Source organism: Anomaloglossus baeobatrachus, chromosome 4 (assembly GCF_048569485.1).
Source record: "Anomaloglossus baeobatrachus isolate aAnoBae1 chromosome 4, aAnoBae1.hap1, whole genome shotgun sequence".
Taxonomy (NCBI): Eukaryota; Metazoa; Chordata; class Amphibia; order Anura; family Aromobatidae; genus Anomaloglossus; species Anomaloglossus baeobatrachus.
The window spans coordinates 482,190,352-482,210,949 of NC_134356.1; the positions used below are offsets into that span (position 1 = coordinate 482,190,352).

At 44.7% G+C, this 20,598-nt stretch overlaps 1 protein-coding gene across 1 annotated transcript in view; it reads left to right on the forward strand.

Annotated features, from left to right (window-relative positions):
• RFX7 (regulatory factor X7) overlaps nucleotides 1-20,598 on the forward strand; it is a 176,761-nt gene that overhangs the window by 130,052 nt on the left and 26,111 nt on the right. The window contains exons 5-6 of the mRNA XM_075345747.1: nucleotides 11,307-11,423; nucleotides 17,808-17,892. Coding sequence (XP_075201862.1) covers nucleotides 11,307-11,423; nucleotides 17,808-17,892 — 202 coding nt within the window. The remainder of the gene's footprint in view (nucleotides 1-11,306; nucleotides 11,424-17,807; nucleotides 17,893-20,598) is intronic.

A 20,598-nucleotide genomic window follows, 5' to 3' on the forward strand; every position in this document is an offset into this window, starting at 1 on the left:
ATGCCAGCGTTCACCTGCGTTTGCGTGCAGTATAGTCTGGATCCAGCAATTTGCAGTATTTGGATGCAGCTCAAAAACGCTACAAGTAGGGTTTTTGAAAAATGTTAAAAAACTGCAAGTCGCTGGATCCTCACTATAACGCATGCAAACGCAGGTGAACGCATGTTGACGCGAGTCCATTCCAAATGCATTGAAATGAAAACGCATTTGCACTGGATCCGTTTTTGCATTAAAAAGACGTTCAGGACGCATGTTAAAAAAACGTAGTGTGAAAGCAGCCTAAGCGTTCCCTTCCTGTTTTTGAGCAGTGTTGGGTGTATATATAGTTTTTAGACCACTGATTAATGTGTTTGGGTTTCAGTATCGACTATATGCTGATGATATACAAATATATCTGTCCTTTCCATATTTTCCATCTCATATTACTCCTGCAGCTGTCTTTGTTTCTATCCTCGCTCTGCTGACACACACTTGTAGGTTTCTCACGTCCTTAAAGCCCTCCGCTCATTGTCAGTCCTCCTCAGCTTTTTTACATCATCGCCTTCTCATCCTGATGCACATGGGCATCTGCGGGTTTAAACCTAAAGACTTTAGCACCTTGTGTGTCCTCACATGTGAACATCTATTTTTATTTTATTAACCCTTCCATGGATTCCAACTTTAACATCGTTCATGTGAATCAGAAGGTCTTTAGTGTCAGATTTACTATAATGGGAGCAGTTTATATCATTCTATGGATTTAGAGTTCATAGTTTCCCGTATTTTAATATTAGTAGCAGCTCCTTAAAGGAAATATTTCACAATAGCTAACCCTATGTGGGCTTCCTACTTTATTTTTTTAGGTTGTTAAGCTGTGATGCATCCTATTCTTCCAGACTATATTAAAGTTTTTTCTACCCAATCTGAGAGCAGCATGATATAGGAGCAGAGACCATAATTCCAGCAATGTCAATTACTGGGCTGCTTGCTGCAAATTTGATAAAAATCCCTGTTTTCTCTGCTGTAGATCTGCCAGTTCTCTGAATGCCGCACTCTGTTTAACCCCGCCCACCCAGTGAATTTAATTATATATGAAAGTCTGAATTGTAAAGCACAGTGGAATATGTTGGCACTATAGAAGTAAAGATTAATATTATTATCTAATGTAAAAACCGCTAGCAGCAAAAAAAGAGTACACCCTAAGTGAAAATGGCCAAATTGTGCCCAATTAGCCATTTTCTCTGCCCAATGTCATGTAACTCATTATTGTTACATGTTATCAGGTGTGAATGTGGAGCAGGTGTGTTAAATTTGGTGTCATCACTCCGACTCTCTCATACTGATCACTGGAAGTTCAGCATGGCAAGCAATACTATGAGGATATGAAAAAAAAATGTGTTGCTCTACATAAAGATGACCTAGGCTATAAGAAGATTGCCATAACTCTGAAACAGAGCTGCAGCACGGTGGCCAAGACCATACAGCAGTTTAACAAGACAGGCTCCAGTCAGATCAGGCCTCGTCATGGTCGAAGAAAGAAGTTGAGTGCACGTGCTTACCGTATCCAGCGATGTTTCACTTACTGAACTGTTTTCTGTTATTTTGATAAAAATCAATGTTTTATGTTTTCTCTGCTGCAGATCTAGCAGTTATGCAGAGCTCATGAACGGACTACCTGGCAGCACGCCAAGTAGTCCCCTAATGATAATGTAATGCTGAGTAAACAATGGTTTTATCAAAACTACACTAAGCAGCCCAGTAAGTGAGACACAGCTAGAATCAGGATCTCTGTCTGTACATTATGCTGCTCTCAGATTAGGGGGTTAAAAACCTGGTGACAGATTCCCTTTTAAGATAGTGCTTGAAAATAATGGTGGCCATACAAAATATTGACTTTGGGCACAATTTATCTATTCTCATATAGTCGTGTACTCTCTTTTGTTGCCAATAGTTTTGGCATTAATGGCTGTGTGTTGGATTATTAAGAGGACACACCAAATTTACACTGTTATACAAGCTGCACACTGACTACTTTACATTGTATCAAAGTGTCATATCTTCAGTGTTGTCCTATGAAAAGATATACAGTAATGAAATATTTACAAACATGTTTAGGGGGTGTACTAACTTTTGTGATATACTGTATAATTAGCGTTGCTAATATTTGGTTCCCCAACAGTGTCCTTTTTGTGCTAATTACCCCTTTACAAAATAAATACCGTATGTACCTGATGGATTTTTTGTTTCTCAGTTATCTTTTTTATGTAATCTGAGGACAGGATGCGGTTAGGGCTGAGAGACAGATTTCAGCGATGTGTCACTTATTAGGCTGTGTGCTGTTGTTTCCATACAATGAAGGTTTTAACACCAGAAGATTGTCACTGCGTCGAATATGTTAGGCTATGTGCGCACTAGGCGTTTTTGCCCGCGTTTTTAGCGGCGTTTTTTAACCGCGTTTTTGTGCTGAAAACGCAAGCCAGTGACATTGCTTCCCCAGCAATGTCAATGGGTTTTCAGAAGTGCTGTCCTCACACAGCGTTTTTTTTTAGCTGCGTTTTTGTGGTGACCACAAAAACGCAGCATGTCAATTATTTCTGCGTTTTCCACTGCGTTTTTCACTCATTGAATTCAATGAGATGTTAAAAACGCAATGAATAACGCATATAGCCGCGTTTCTATGACTAAAAACGCAGCTATACACGCAAGGGGTGGGCACTACAGTGACGTGTACAGGAAGAGGATTCCTTCTGTTGTAAACACAGAAGCAGGAATCCTCCCGGTACCGTCACCGCTGCGTCCACCTCCCGTCCGGTGCCATGTCAGCTCCGTGCGGCGCCATGTCTGGGCGGGAGGTGGAGGCAGCGGCGAAAAACAAAGTGAACAGTAGAAAAAAAAAAATGTCATATACTCACCTGTCCGCAGGGTCCCGGTGCCATGCCCGCTCCCATCTCCTCCCGGTACCGCCGCTCTGGCTGTGTGCAGTCTCCCCGGCCGGCAGGACCTTGCTTGCAGGACCTGGCGGTGGATCACCTGATGCAGTCACCTGACGCATCAGCTGATCGCGGTGTCGCCGGCTTTTTCCTGCCCGGCCGGCTATCAGCTGATCCTGCCGTCAGGGGGACTTCATCAGCTGATTACCGGCAGCTCCGGCAGCGATCGTATAGGATCAGACTCCTGTCCAATCGATCGCTCCAGGAGCTGCCGGTCATCACCACAGCACATAAGTGAGTATGTATTTTTTTTTTTTTTCTACTGATGCATCAGCTGATTGTATAACCGGCTTTTATACAATCAGCTGATGTGTGATGGGATTCAGCCCCTAGATCCTGACACATCATCTGATCGCTTTGCCTTCCAGCAAACCGATCAGATGATATTGGATCCTGATTGGACGGCGCGGGACCCTGACCCAGGAATACTGCGGAGGGGGGTTTTATTTCAATAAAGATGGAGTCACTAATTGTGTTGTGTTTTATTTCTAATAAAAATATTTTTCTCTGTGTTGTGGTTTTTTTTTTATCATTACTAGAAATTCATGGTGGCCATGTATTGGCGTGACACCATGAATTTCGGGCTTAGGGCTAGCTGATAATATACAGCTAGCCCTAACTCCATTATTACCTAGCTAGCCACCCGTCACCAGGGCAGCTAGAAGAGTTGGATACAGCGCCAGAAGATGGCGCTTCTATGAAAGCGCCATTTTCTGGGGTGGCTGCGGACTGCAATTCGCAGTGGGGGTGCCCAGAAAGCATGGGTACCCTGCACTGTGGATTCCAATCCCCAGCTGCCTAGTTGTACCCGGCTGGACTCAAAAATTAGGCGAAGCCCACGTCATTTTTTTTTTTAATTATTTCATGAAATAATTAAAAAAAAAAGGGCTTCTCTATATTTTTGGTTCCCAGCCGGGTACAAATAGGCAGCTGGGGGTTGGGGGCAGCCCGTACCTGCCTGCTGTACCCGGCTAGCATACAAAAAATATGGCGAAGCCCATGTCATTTTTTTTTCTTTTTGGGCAAAAAACTGCATACAGTCCTGGATGGAGGATGCTGAGCCTTGTAGTTCTGCAGCTGCTGTCTGCTCTCCTGCATACACTAGTGAATGGAGGATGCTGAGACTTGTAGTTCTGCAGCTGCTGTCTGCTCTCCTGCATACACTAGTGAATGGAGGATGCTGAGACTTGTAGTTCTGCAGCTGCTGTCTGCTCTCCTGCATACACTAGTGAATGGAGGATGCTGAGACTTGTAGTTCTGCAGCTGCTGTCTGCTCTCCTGCATACACTCGTGAATGGAGGATGCTGAGACTTGTAGTTCTGCAGCTGCTGTCTGCTCTCCTGCATACACTAGTGAATGGAGGATGCTGAGACTTGTAGTTCTGCAGCTGCTGTCTGCTCTCCTGCATACACTAGTGAATGGAGGATGCTGAGACTTGTAGTTCTGCAGCTGCTGTCTGCTCTCCTGCATACACTAGTGAATGGAGGATGCTGAGACTTGTAGTTCTGCAGCTGCTGTCTGCTCTCCTCCATACACTAGTGAATGGAGGATGCTGAGACTTGTAGTTCTGCAGCTGCTGTCTGCTCTCCTGCATACACTAGTGAATGGAGGATGCTGAGACTTGTAGTTCTGCAGCTGCTGTCTGCTCTCCTGCATACACTAGTGAATGGAGGATGCTGAGACTTGTAGTTCTGCAGCTGCTGTCTGCTCTCCTGCATACACTAGTTTCTGCAGCTGTCTGCTCTCCTGCATACACTAGTTCTGCAGCTGTCTGCTCTCCTGCATACAATGAACATTTTGAAGAAGGAAATGACATCAGACCTTTTTTTTTTTTTTTTTTTCCATCAACAATCTTTAATGGCATTGTGCACTGATTAAAAACGCAGTGAGCAAAAACGCAGCAAAAAACGCACCAAATCGCGGAAAAAACGCATGCGTTTTTGCCGCGTTTTTTTAGCCGCGGGTGCGTTTTTTAGACAAAAACGCACATAAAAACGCAGCGTGAAAAAAACGCCTAGTGCGCACATAGCCTAACATCTGAACTCTGGTCCAACCACGCCCCTCCTCTAATAAGTATCTCACTGTCAATAGACAATGTCTATTGAGAACTTTGATGTCGGTGGGGTTGGCTCTCTGAGCTTGCTTCATCCTACATCTAAAAATTGTGATGTGTCACAACTGCTGCAACTAGTAAACTAAGTGATACCTTGCTGGAATCTGGATCTCTTTTCCTATGTTATACGGTTCTCAGATGACATACCAAAAACCTGGTGACACGTTCCCTTTCAATTAGGTTTATTTGTTTTGTATTTTTTTTTCTTCGTTTTTTTTATCACAATTTGTATTAATAAAAAAATAAATAGTTAAGGCTGCTTTCACACTACGTTTTTTTAACATGTGTCATGAACGTTTTTTAAACGCAAAAACGGATCCAGTGCAAATGCGTTTTCATTTCAAAGCATTTGCAATAATGACTCGCGTCAACATGCGTTCACATGCGTTATAGTGAGGATCCATCGACTTGCAGTTTAACATTTTTCAAAAACGCTACTTGTAGCGTTTTTGAGCTGCGTCCAAATACTGTTTTTCACTGGATCCTGACTATACTGCATGCAAACGCATGTGAACTCTGGCATGCTGATAGACAGGATCCTGCTTGCTCTACTGAGCATGCCCAGAAACCAGCCTGGCGTGATCAGTCTCTCTCTCCCCCTCGCTCTCTCCCCCTCGCTCTCTCCCCCTCCCTCTCTCCCCTTCCCTCTCTCCCTTCCCTCTCTCCCCTTCCCTCTCTCCCCTTCCCTCTCTCCCCTTCCCTCTCTCCCCTTCCCTCTCTCTCCCCCTCCCTCTCTCCCCCTCCCTCTCTCCCCCTCCCTCTCTCCCCCTCCCTCTCTCCCCCTCCCTCTCTCCCCTTCCCTCTCTCCCCTTCCCTCTCTCCCCTTCCCTCTCTCCCCCTCCCTCTCTCCCCCTCCTCTCTTCCCCCTCCCTCTCTTCCCCCTCCCTCTCTCCCCCTCCCTCTCTTCCCCCCCCCTCTCTCCCCCTCCCTCTCTCTCACCCCCCTCTCTCTCCCTCGCCTGAGAGCAGCGCACGCTCGTAACCATGGTACCTTGGTTACGTGTGCAGGGAGCAGGCAGCTCGGCTCCTGGCAGCTGCGGACACTTGTAACCAAGGTAAATATCGGGTATCCAAGCAAAGCACTTCGCTTAGTTACCCGATGTTTACCTTAGTTACCAGCGTCTGCAGCTGTCAGTTGCCGGCTCCCAGTCTATCACGTTCAGTTTCCCTCATTCCCGATCACATGACTCCAATGCCCGCCCATAAACTTTAAGTGGCAGGATCCTGCAAAATAACACATGCGTTTGCATGCGTTTTTCTTTGTAAAAACAGGATCCACTTTTACAGCAAAAAAACGTTCATGACGCATGCTAAAAAAACGTAGTGTGAAAGCAGCTTAACTCTATTCCCTGCCCAGCAGCGCCGCCTCCTGCTTGACTATCAGCCTGCATGCTGTGTACCTCCAGGTCAGTCAAGCAGAAGGAGGAGACGGCTTTGGACTGGGAATAGAGCTATAGTGACAGAGGCTTCAGATCTTCTATAGTCCTTCAGCCACATTTACATATTAATTTAAACTATGATTTCTCCGTAACGGAGGAATGGACTGGACACGTAAATGTATCGGTGGACTTCTTTTGAAAAAGCGACATTTGGATATAATTATTTTTGGTGAGAAATCCTGCAGAATCATTTTTGGCACAAAAAAACCCGCAGTGGTCACTCTGAACAATGTCAAGATTTGAGATTTTTTTTTTTTATTTTTAATACACATTGTAATGTGTAAAAGTAAACCATTGGAAAATAAATTAACACAAAATCTGATTCAAGTAGGTCATTTTCTGATTATAGTTTCTTTTTAAAGTAGTTACCCAGGCTTTCATCAGTGTACAGTCACTTTGTGACTGCCATCTTGTGAATCCTTGCAGCGTGATTTGAGAACTCTTTGGTGCAGACGGCAAGACTTGAGCGGTCTTGTGACTACAGGAATGCGATGTGCATACTTCTGGTTACATACCAACTAGACGTGCGCGGTCTTGCTTAATACAAGTGAGCTGAGCAAGGCCGTGACTGTAGTCTGAATGTGGCTGGGAGTATGCATGTTGCATACTTATGATCACATGACCGCATAGTCTCGTCACTGGAGAATCCTCAGTACGCACTGCTCGCAATGTGAGGATTCACAAGTCTGCTGCCACATATAGTGACTACAAACTTGTCTGATAAGCCTGGAAAACCCTTTAAGGCTATGTTCACACAGGGCTTTTTTGGTAAGTTTTTTCCTGACCAAAACCTGATCTTGTGGCAGGAAATCTCCTTTGAGTCATCTGCGTTTTTGGTGCATTTTTCCTGGGTATTTTAGTGGCGTTTTTGTTTCAGATTTAGTGCGGACTTGCTGCTTTTTTTTTCTACAAAATAGATTGTATCAATAAAAAATGCAGCAAAGAATTGACATGCTCATTATTTAAAAACCTGACTAAAATTGCTGGTATTTGACAAAACAGTCAGGAAAAAAACCTGATGTGTTTGTGTGTGTGCGCATGAGATATCAGAAATCTCATAGACTTTGCTGGGAGTGTAAAAAGCAGCATTTTATTAGCATGGATTTGCATAAAACCAAGGCAAATCTGCAGCTAAAAAACGCAGCAAAAACTTACCACAAATATCCTGTGTGAACATAGCCTTAAGGTACCGTCACACATAACGAGATCGCAGCTGAGTCACGGTTTCTGTCACGCAGTAGCGATCCCCGTTAGCGATCTCGTTATGTGTGACACCTACCAGCGATCAGGCCCCTGCTGTGAGATCTCTAGTCATTGCAGAATGGTCCAGGCCATTTTCTTCAAAGGCGATGTCCTGCTGAGCAGGACACATCGCTGTGTTTGACACTGTGTGACAGGGTCACAGTGACTGCTGAGATCGTTATACAGGTCGCTACTGCGACCTGTATTGTTCCTGCATCGCTGGTAAGATCTGACTGTGTGACATCTCACCAGCGACCTCCCAGCCACTTACCTGCAATCCCTATCAGGTCGCATCGTTTTCGGGATCGCTGGTGAGTCGTTGTGTGTGACTGGGCCTTAACAGTGTTTTCCATTTTTCTACAGATTAAAAAACCTATGATTATTGGTAAACTTTAAAGCCCCGTCACACATAGCGATGTCGCTAGCGAGATCGCTGAAATGTCACAGGTTTTGTGATGCAACAGCGACCTCGCTAGCGATCTCTACGTGTGACACATAGCGATTGCCCTCCCCCCCCGCTGCGATCATACCTGAACGTCCTGGTTCATTTTTTGATCGTTGGTGTCCCGCTGGGCAGCATGCATTGCTGTGTTTGACGCCATAACGACGACAAGCAACATCGTTGGCGACTCAGAACTCAGCGTTCCATTGCGGTCTGAGTCATCAGAATAGCTGCTGTATGACAGTGTCCCAACGACCGCCGAGGTCATTATACGGATCGCCGTATCGTTGCTGCATCGCTAATTAGATCTGCCTGTTTGACAGCTCACTAGCGACCATGTAGCGACATACCAGCGATCCTGACCAGGTCGTATCATTGTCGGGATCACTGGAACGTCACTACATGTAACGGGACCCTTAGGGGTGCTTCACACATAGCGAGATCGCTACCGAAATCGCTGCTACGTCACGGTTTTGGTGACGCAACAGTGACCTCATTAGCGATCTCGCTGTGTGTGACACTGGCCCCTGCTGTGAGATCGCTGCTCGTTACACACAGCCCTGGTTCGTTTCTTTTGGTCGTCGCTCTCCCGCTGGGACGCACAGATCGCTGTGTGTGACAGCGAGAGAGCGACGAAATGAAGCGAGCAGAGAGCAGGAGCCGGCATCTGGCAGCTGCAGTAAGCTGTAACCAGGGTAAACATCGGGTAACCAAGGTGGTTACCCGATCTTTACCTTTGTTACCAGCCTCCGCCGCTCTCACGCTGCCAGTGCCGGCTCCCTGCTCTGTGCACATGTAGCTGCAGTACACATCGGGTTAATTAACCCGATGTGTACTGTAGCTAGGAGAGCAGGGAGCCAGCGCTAAGCAGTGTGCGTGGCTCCCTGCTCTGTGCACATGTAGCGACGTTATGATCGCTGCTGCGTCGCTGTGTTTGACAGCTAAGCAGCGATCATAACAGCGACTTACTAGGTCGCTGTTACGTCACAGAAAATGGTGACGTAACAGCGACGTCGCTGTTGCTATGTGTGAACCCAGCCTTAAGGCCCCTTTACACACTGAGACTTTCTAGCGATCCCACCAGCGATCCCAACCTGGCCGAGATCGCTACAAAGTCTCTGGTGAGTCGCTGGTGAGCTGTCAAACAGGCAAACCTGGAAAACCACGCAACAGCGATGCGGACCTGCAGAACAACCTAGCTAGTCATTGGGGACGTTGTAAAGCAGCTTTTTAAAAGGGAAGTTGCTAACGAAGTCGCTGTAAAGGCCCCTTTACACACTGAGACTTTCTAGCGATCATGCTGCACAGCGGTAAACAAAGGACCAAAGAATGGTCCTGAATAGTGATGAGCGAGTATGCTTGTTACTACTCTGTACTCGCACGAGTATCAATGTACTCGGGCTACTCGGCGGGGACCGAGTAATCTCGCGATACTCGTGCTGTACTCGTGGTCTTCATGTTGGCGCTCTTTTTACAGCCATCCCTTATGCAGGGATTGGCTGGCAGACCACTGCAATGCCACAGCCCTGTTGTGGAATTGCAGTGATTGGCCAGCCCGCACAGCGTGACCGTGCCTTTAGCCCGACACTTCCCCGCTCGGCTACGGCCCCTCCCGCACTCCACTCCGCGTGTATATATATATGCACGCTTACACACACACGCACGTTTTTTTTTTTTAATTTACAGTTTTATGGTTTCTACATGCTGCCGGGGGTCATTTCATAAAAATACTCGGGTCTCCCATAGGATAACATTGGGCTCGGTGCTCGGGCCGAGTACACGAGTATTTTGAGATGCTCGGCCTGAGCCTCGAGCTCCCGAGCATTTTAGTACTCGCTCATCACTAGTCCTGAACGATTTGTAGCGATCAGCAACTTCACAGCAGGGGCCAGGTCGCTGTGTTTCACACACTGCAATGTCGCTGGGGAGGTCGCTATAACGTCACAAAACCGGTGACGTTACAGCGATGTTGCAGTGTGTAAAGCCACCTTTAGGGTACCTTCACACTTAGCGATGCAGCAGCGATCCGACCAGCGATCTGACCTGGTCAGGATCGCTGCTGCATCGCTACATGGTCGCTGGTGAGCTGTCAAACAGGCAGATCTCACCAGCGACCAGTGAACAGCCCCCAGCCAGCAGCGACGTGCAAGCGACGCTGCGCTTGCACGGAGCTGCCGTCTGGAAGCTGCGGAGACTGGTAACTAAGGTAAACATCGGGTATGGTTACCCGATGTTTACATTAGTTACCAGCGCACAGCTGTGTGTGCAGGGAGCAGGGAGCCGCGCACACTGAGCGCTGGCTCCTTGCTCTCCTACCATAGCTACAGTACACATCGGGTTAATTAACCCGATGTGTAATGCAGCTACATGTGCAGAGAGCAGGGAGCCGCGCACACTGCTTAGCGCTGGCTCCTTGCTCTCCTAGCTGCTGTACACATCGGGTTAATTAACCCGATGTGTACAGCAGCTACATGTGCAGAGAGCCGGAGCCGGCAGCACAGGCAGCGTGAGAGCTGCAGATGCTGGTAACTAAGGTAAATATCGGGTAACCACCTTGGTTACCCGATGTTTATCTTGGATACAGCTTACCTCAGCTGTCAGACGCCGGCTCCTGCTCCCTGCTCGCTTCATTTGTCGCTCTCTTGCTGTCACACACAGCGATCTGTGTGTCACAGCAGGAGAGCGGCTTTGAAGAAAACGAACCAGGGCTGTGTGTAACGAGCAGCGATCTCGCAGCAGGGGCCAGATCGCTGCTCAGTGTCACACACAGCGAGATCGCTAATGAGGTCACTGCTGCGTCACAAAAAGCGTGACTCAGCAGCGATATCGGCAGCGAGCTCGCTGTGTGTGAAGCACCCCTTACTCTTCAAGCCTCTATCAGAAGAGTACTATAATCTCACAGTAAATTCACTTTGTGTTACTTAGTTGATTGTACTATGCATTGTGACTGCAGATTTTTTCTTGCCTGGCCTGTACATTATCCTATATATCTGTGATTAGAGTAATACCTTAAATCCAGTGTTTGTCTCATGTCGTGGCCTTACCTTGAAGTGTCTGTCCAACCCTGTTACTTAAATCAATGTTCTCATCACTGTCTTTCAGGAGCTATTGTGACAATCTTGGCTATCACCCACTAAGTGCTGCTGACTTTGGAAAGATTATGAAAAATGTATTTCCAAACATGAAGGCACGTCGCCTGGGCACAAGAGGGAAATCAAAATATCCTTTACTTCAAGTGTGTCCAGATCTGCACGGCTCCATCACAAAACATCTGTTGTAAATTACTTGCAACTAAGATTTAGTGCATGTGAAGTGTAGACCATGTTCCTTTAGAGCGCATGCACACGTCCGTGTAAATCATTCTGATCTAGGACCTCATTGCACGGCATGGTCATGGGATTCCAGATCGGAGAATGACTGGTTCCTGTGACGCTCAGGTCGAGTGATCCGCTTCCGTGGTGTGCATTGTGGTCTCTGAGTGATCCGATTTTCATAATGTCTGCCTGAGCCCTGATAGTGGAGTTCAAGGAGAAATAGCGTCAGAATTAGTCATACTGTGTGTTTTTGGGATTTTTTTTTCTTTGCGCATTTGACTTTAAAATATATAGAGTAAATGGTTTTAATAACAGAAGAATTGGATCAGGTTGTTCACCTATATCCAGCAATTTTTGGTATTGAAGTCATCAGACTATCCTTTCCATGCTCACAAAGACGATCACTAATTTATCACACAATCTAGATCTACTGCATCATTTCCAGGCTAGTTAAACATATTGGTCTTTGGAGAAATAATTATTCATGGGGTACATTAGGAATAATTGTACCTTTTGGCATGTAGAGGGTTAATGACCTCCCTATTAGCTTTATAGTAAAATTGCTAACATCTACTAGATTAATAATAATGCCCGAAGTGTCTAGGGAGAAATACTTTTACCCCTGTGGTTTACTTGAATAGTAATCGCCTCAATTCTATTTTTGGTTAATGCTATATCTAGTGGCCTTTTGCCCATCCAGGACCCAGCTCACGGGCCATCATATTCTGGCCACAAGGTTTTCAGCAGGCATTCAGCTATCTACAATATTACACAATAGAGCTGCACTTTTGTCACCTTAAGGCTATGTGCGCACTGGAAAATGGAATTTTCTCAAGAAAATTCCGCAGGCACTGAAAGATTACCGCACCCGCGGTAAAAAAACGCAGCAAACCGCACCCGAAAACCGCATGCGGTTTGCTGCGGTTTTACCGCGGTATTGCCGCGGTTTTGCCGCGTGTGGGTTGGTACATGTGCTTTATTGCATTCAATGCAATAAAGCACATTGAAAAAAAAAAAAATCATTTCCTTCTGAGATAGATAGTAGATAGATAAAGAGACAGAAGAATAGATAGAGGGATAGATAGATGACAGATCGCTGCATTTCTCACAGTCGGTAGTGAGTTCACATTACCGGCCATGGGAAATGACCGGTAATTACCTCTGCTGTCTCGCTGCGAGGCTGCATTCATTCAGCGCTGTGTGTCAGTCGCGGCTGGATGTAAGCAGCGCAGGACTTGTGGATTATGCCAGAGCTGTGGATTACGTCAGAGCTTTGTTTCGGGAGGGGTTAATAAAAGGGTGAACAAGGCTTATTTGTGTTTTATTTAAAATAAAGGATTTTTTGGTGTGTTTTTTCACTTTACTTACGGGTTGATCATGTCAGCTGTCTCATAGACGCTGCCATGATCAAGCCTGGACTTAGTGGCGGTGATCCGCCGCCATTAACTCCTTGTATTACCCTGACTGCCACTGCATCACGGCAGCAGGAAGAGCCGGGGACACTCCGGTACTGCCGCATAATGGATGCGACAGTCCCGGGGCAGCTGCGGCTGATATTCTCGGCTGCGGGAGGTGGGAGGGAGGCGGGGGACATTAACCCTGCCCCTCGCCCCCCCCAGCCTGAGAATACCGGGCCGCCGCTGTGTGCTTACCTCGGCTGGACAGTAAATATACAGCGGAGCCCACGTGTTTTGTTTTCTATATTTCCGTTTGATTTCTGTGTGTTTCTATATGTCTGTGTTCTATGTCTGTGTTCTATGTCTGTAATGTCTGTGTGTGTCTGTGATGTGTGTGTTTACTCTCTGCTCCGCTTCCTCTTCCTGTCATAATGACATCACTTCCCTGCAAAACCGCAGGCAAGCGATGTACATTACCGCAGGTTAACCGCAAAATACCACAGGGAATAACGCAGGAAAACGCGGTGAACCGCACAGAATTTGCTGCCTGCGTTATTCCCTGCGGTATTTCACGATTACATGGCAGTCAATGGAGTGAAATCGTGCAGCGCTGTGCGGAAAAGAAGTGACATGCAATTGTTTTTGCTGCGGGAATCCCGCAGCAAAACATGCAGCTGTCAAATTCCGCCTAGTGCGCACAGGATTTTTTTTTCCCCATAGGTTTTGCTGGTGAATCACTGCAGAGATGTTATGAACATTTTTTGCAGCGAAACATGCAGCAAATCCGCGGCAAAATCCGGTAAGTGCGCACAGGGCCTAAAGGTAACCTGCTACCTTGGAAAAAAATGTACGTGTAGATATAGGGGTAATCTGCTGGTAAATAGGCTTGAAGACCAATGTAGCCAGCTTATAGGAAGAGAATGAAGAATTGTATAATAGCAAATAGGGTGTAGAAGACAAGTAAACAATTGTAGTTAAATATTTTGAGGATAAAGAAATATACCTCCATAAAGAAAAAACACGTGGAGGTTCAGCACAAAAAAGAGAGCAAACCATTTAATAGAAAAAAATGCACAAATTAATAACTTACAAATACAAAACTTTACCTGTAGATATTGTGGTAAAGAGCATTTAACCTCTTCATAACTATGATGTACATTTACGTCAAAGGCTGTGTCTCTGCCTTTGATGCAGGCTCGCAGTGAGATCGCATTTTTCAGTGCACATGACGGCTGATCTGATCACCTGTCATGTATTTCTAACAGCTGCGTGTGGGTCGGAGATCTGCTGTTAACCTGTTAAAGCTTGCAGTCATTCTCTTGATGGTGGGATTTAACACTCGCTGGTGGAGAGCGTGTTATTCCTTGCACCCAACAGTTCTCCCATTACATGATTGCGGGTCAACGATGGGTTGTCATGACAGCCAGGTGTCACCTGATGACCCATGTGTCATTATAATCCTCCTGTGAATGCTGGCTGTGAGCCGGCACTCATAGGAGATCATGATTTCAGCTATACAGAGGCACTGCTCAGTATAGCACAAGCGATCAGACATTCAGAGCTTCAAGTCTCCTAAGAAGACTTGTAAATACAATAAAAAGTGAACAAAAAACGTTTTTCAAATATTTTTAATAAAAGGCAAAATTAAGCAATTAAAAATACACACATTTGGTATCGCTGCTTTCAGAAATGACCGATCAATCAAAATATAAAATAAATTAATCCCATTTGGTAAACAGCGTAACAGAAATTATTCAAAACCCCAGAATTACTGTTTTTTTCCCTGCAGCACCATTGTAATAAAGTACAAGAGGCAATCAAAACTCCGCATCTACCCAAAAATGGTATCCATAAAAATATCCCTTCAAGGCACAAGAAATAAGTCATCACTTATTCCAGTATCCTGAAAAATAAAAAATATGCAGTTCTCAGAAAATGGAAGCAAAAGCGATAATTTTTTTTAATTTTTTTTTTTTTTTTTTTTTTTTTTTACAAACTTCTAAATTTTTTGCTTGTTTTTAAATGTAAAAAAAAAATATACATTTGGTATCTAATGTACTTGTACTGCTCTGGAGAAACACATTTCCAGGTCAGTTTTAAAGAAGTTGTCCAGTTACCAAAACTGATTTTTTTTTTTCTGATAAATCTTGCTATTATGTGCCTCTCCACACATCTATCACGTTATTTTACCAATATTACCTTTTATCATGCTCTAGCATAACATCTTCATTTCTGGCTCCAGCTCTGATGGAGTTAATCGCTCTCTTGACTTCCTGGGTTCAGTTACTACAACTTCCATAATCCTTTGCAGTAACTAGCAATCTATCTCACACCCACTCTGAGCTCCACCCAAACTGTTCCCTCCCCTCAGATCTCCACCACAACAGTTCCCTCCCCTCCTTCCTGTGTGCACTGCCTAATCATGGTAATCAGGGTGTATACAGTTGGTACCATGCAGCAGAAGTCACAGAGTGGAGCAAGTTAGTGACATGTATCATCCGGTCACCTGCACAACAAGTCCCAGAGTGGAGACAGTTAGTGACATATAGCACACTATGTGTCAGAGCAGAGCATGTCACTGTCTCCACTCTGGGACTTGTTGTGCAGGTGACCGGATGCTACATGTCACTTACTGTCTCCACTATGGGACTTGTTGTGCAGGTGACAGAGTGGAGCAGATTGGTCCCATGCAGCGTCCGGTCACCTGTGCTGCTGGTAGGATTATATGATCACACTGCCGACACCGCCCGCTCTCCTGACAGCTGAGCACAGCGGGCGGGTGGACAGTGTGATCACATACTTGCGTGACAGGGGGGATTTCAGCGGAGGAAACCCCCCCGTACTCCACACTGGAGCCCGTACCTCCCACAGCTGAACGATGGTAAGCGGCGCGCTCTGCCTTCACCGCTCCACACTGGCGTCCTCCGGATCCTCCCCTCGATGCTGGGCTGTGACGTGCGGTAGTCACCGCCCACAGCCCAGTCAATCAGTGTGAGTGGCGCCGGCATCCTCTGACATAAGCGTCAAGTTTGAGAGCCCGGAAATGCCGGGACGTTAGAGGATACTGGCGGCCACAGCTCCAGGGGGTCATGTGACAGGCACTGAGCGTGCAGGATAGCGCTGCTCAGTGCCAGAACTGGAAATACAAGCCAATGGAGAAGATGCATATAATGGTAAGTGACACTCATTGGGAAAATAAAAAAATGGTTGAACCACCCCTTTAACATACAGTGAACCAAATGAAAAAAAACTCAAACAATTGCGGAATTGCACATTTTTTTGCAATTTCACCACTCTTGAAATATTTTTTCCCGTCTTCCAGTACATTGTATGGTGGAGTGATTGGCTTCATTCAAAAGTACATCTCGTCCCTCAAAAAACAAGCCCTCATATGGCAAAATTGATAGAAAAATAAAAACGTTATGGAAAAAAACTAAAGTGGAAAATGGCAAGGTCATGAAAAGGTTAAACTTCATGTAGTTGGCTTACTGGAAGAAGAGAGAGAAATGAAATTATATCCTCCCTGTAGCCTCTTGTTTCCAGTCACCAGGGAGATGCAGGGAGCAGCTACAGTCACCATTCACTACACAATGAGCGCAATGTATTCACTCCCCGGTACTTGGACAGTCTGCTCCGCCTTGTGTCTGCAGCACGTGTGTGTGTGTGTGTGTGTGTGTGTGTGTGTGTGTGTGTGTGTGTGTGTGTGTGTGTGTGTGTGTGTGTGTGTGTGTGTGTTTGTGTGTGTGTGTGTTTGTGTGTGTGTGTGTGTGTGTGTGTGTGTGGCAGGCTGTCAATGGATGTGCAGGATGAAGATCACAGCACACTCATTGTGTAGTGAATGCTGACTAACTGCTCCCTGCCCCGATGATTCATTAGAAGCAAGGAATTACAGGGAGGATTTAACTTTATTTTCTCCCTGCAGCTGCTACTTTAGTAATTCGGTTGCTTAGCATTTATACACTATTTTCCTGAAGATTACCCTTATAACTGCAGGGAAATAGCACTTCTCAAGGTCACATTGTCCCTTATAGGCTAGGTTCGCACACTGCGTCTTTTTGACGCTGCGTTTTTGTGCGTTTTTGGCCGCTAAAAACTCACCTGCGTCGAAAAAAGGCATAAAAAAGCATGCGTTTTTGCCGCGATTTGGTGCGTTTTTGGCTGCGTTTTGCGGCGTTTTTGATCTCTGCGTTTTGCTGCGTTTTTCCAATGCATTGCATGGGGGGAAAACGCAGGAAAGAACTGACGTCCATTTTTTTTAACTCAAAAACGCAGGTAAAAAAAACAGATGTGTGCGGACAGCAAAAATGAAAACTCATAGACTTTGCTGGGGAAGCAAAGTCCTGCAGTTTTGAAGCCAAAAACGCACCTGAAAAACGCGCAAAAACGCACTGTGCGCACATAGCCTTAATCTGAGTTTCCACTTAGATTGAAGAAAGCCACCACCACTGCTAGTTTGGACAGGTTGTGTATTAAATGTTTGTTCCATTTTTTTGTAATTTACTTGATTAGGGAACAGCACCAAAAAAAACCCTGGGGCCTACATAAGTAAAATTTAATTTTAAATATTTTTTTCCCCAAGTTTTGCATATTTGTACAGACTTAGTAACTAGGTTCTGATTTAGTTCGTGGAGGTGGAATTACCCCTCTGATGTGGTGAAACACAAGGCCTATAGCTGCACCATTAGCGCATGTCAAAAACTATGGTAAAAACTGCGAACATTGAGATGTGAGGTTTTTTTTGTTTTTTTTTTTGTTTTTTTTTTTTTAAAGGCAGCATTTATTTGCACCAAATACATAACATTGATGGATATTCTGCCATATATCTCGTTTTATGACCTAATGTAATGGAATGCTTAATATCCCAGTTCTTATATTAACCTTAACTATATTACGTATTGCTACAGTGGATTGAGGAAGAAAGCTTTCGTGCATATGCCATCACTGCCTAATCTGGATTTCAACAAGACGGGAGATGGGGTAATTGTTGGCTGCTTTTTTTGTTTTTACAAAGGCTTATTGTACTACTTGTCTATTTTAAAAAATAATATTTGTGGCTCAAAAAAAGCAATTATTACTTAATCCATGAAATTAAAATTAATAAAGTTTAATTACTGTTTTTTCTTTTCTGAGTTAGTTGTAATTGAATGTATTACAATACATGCACATAGATGGCTGTAGTAGTAATGTTTTGGTGCAATGTTTTTGTACTTTAGGCATGTCCACATATGTTAAATTTCCCTTGCAGAAGTTACTCAACTAAAAGCCACCCCATACATCTGAATGAGTGTGCAGGAGAAAAAGCCACAGTCTATCAGTCATTTATAAACATACTGTAGCCTTATCTCTTTTGGAAGGTGTTTTTATTACCTGTAACAATTTCCATTGGGAGAGTGTTTGTTTGTTTTTTTTAAAATATATATATATATATATATATATATATATATATATATATATATATATATATATAATATAATAAATATATATACACCGTATTTTTCGGACTATAAGACGCACCCTTGTTTTAGAGGAGGAAAAAATAGAAAAAAAATTAAAGTAAAAAATTGTGGTCATGACACACTTATTTTACTGCTGGCAGTGTTATGGAGGTAATAATATCCCCAAATTCTGTCCTCATATCCCCCATTCTAGGTACCTTCCAGGTATATATGGCCCCCATTGTAGAATATGTATGTTCCCCATCATTATATGTGTGATCCTCCAATCTGGTGTGTGTGTGTGTGTGTGTGTGTTTGTGTGTGTATATATGATCCAACCCCATCCAGGTTGTACAGTAATGCCTTTATATACAATATTATTTATTGCCTTACTTTTACAGATGTGATGCTCACCTAGCTTTCAGTTTGGTGCTGGCACTAGAGGCAAAGTCTTCCATATCTTGAGGACCTGCAGCGATGTAATGAAGAGGCAGGGCACTGTGCCGTTCATTACATCACTGCAGGTCCTTGTCAGCTACGGGAGACTTCGTTTCTAGTGCAGAGGCAGGAGCAAAGTGAAAGTAATGCGAGCCCTGAGCACAGAGACTGCAGGCTGTGCTGTGATGTATGCCGTGCTCTGGCCCGGACACTGCAGTGATCTGCACTTCCTCCGGGCCAGACATGACTGCAGCTGCACCCTGCTCCTGCCTCCTTCACATCGGACACACAGTCTCCCCAGCCTCTGCAGGAAGCCGGCGGCTGGAGCTCCCTCATGTGTCCGCTGTTTACATTAAACAGGTATTGATTTTCTGCTCCTCACACCCACTTCTAGTCACTGACAGCAGAGAGAGGTGGGCGGGGAGCAGCTAATGAATATTCCTTTACTTTAAGCAGCGGGCACATGTGGTTTCTCCAGCAGCCGGCTTCCTGCAGCAGCGACCCTCCTGTGATCCCACTGCATAGCCGCTCCCTCCACACAGCTCCCTACTCCACAGGTACCCCCCATTTTGACATTCAGACCATAAGACGCACCCCACACTTTCCTCCCAAATTTGGAGGAAAAAAGGTGCGTCTTATGGTCTGAAAAATACGGTATATGTATATGTCTATATATATTTAATGCTTCTGAGGCTAAAATGTTTTATAGCCTTCTACTTGAAAACATGGTAAAACAACACACTTTCTTGGGTTGTGTTATGTACCATTTCCTACCAATCGACCTAACATCACTATAGGCAATCTGCTTTTAAAAAATGATTGGGAAAACTTGAAATATTGTAAAGTTAGTTTTTAATTTTTTTATGTGATAGTTTTTTGGGTTTTTTTTGAGTGGAGGGTTTACATAAATCTTTGAAACCCATGTAATTTTTTCCACTTCCAATGCTCAGTGCTTATTCACTGTATAAACCTCTTGTAGCCCTTATACACATCAGACAAACCTACCCATATCAACGGTTTGGCCGATAATGTCTGTTTGACATTAAATTGTAACTGTCACTATGTAAAGTCTATTTGTGACAACCGTGCACAGTGCTGCTGATCGGTGGGGGTCCTTAGACCACCACCGATCAGTCAACATACAATTCTGAAATATGAATCTTCTTCATGAGCTGCGCACAGAACTGTTAATGGGCTTAATAGTAAGCTTATGGGTCCGTAAACTGCTCTGTGAGACCGACTGCACAGCCTCAAAGACTTACTATTGCACCTTTATTCTGTGTATGAGCTACAGACTTCAGAGCAGTATTTTGACCGTTAAGGGTCTCGGGAACTGGACCTCCACAAATCAGCAGCACTGTGCAGCGCCGGTCATATATAAGATCTTTTGTATAGATACAGTTACATTTAAAGGATCCGGTATGTTCGATTTCAAACTGCCAATCCTTTTGTCCTGCCTGAGATAAGCCACCACCAAAGATGTCTGCCAGCGGTTTTCTCATAAAAAGCATAAGAGCGCTTGGCTGACCGTTTTCATATAGAATTAATTTGCATAGAAAAAATGTAGCTTTGTAATTGTATTGTATTATTTATCTTGTGACCCTGAGTTGTTGATTGTCCAGAGCTGCATTCACAATTCTGCACTCCTTAGAACTGGAATTTCCCAGCTCACTGTCTGTAAAGTATGCCTTGGTGATTTGTATTTTGGGAAGTGTGGTCACTGAACAGTATCTTATGCAGGAAAAAATAACCTCTCTAATATTGAAGATCAGCTAAGCTGTGAGCAATGTGCCTGTTGTTGACTGTTCAC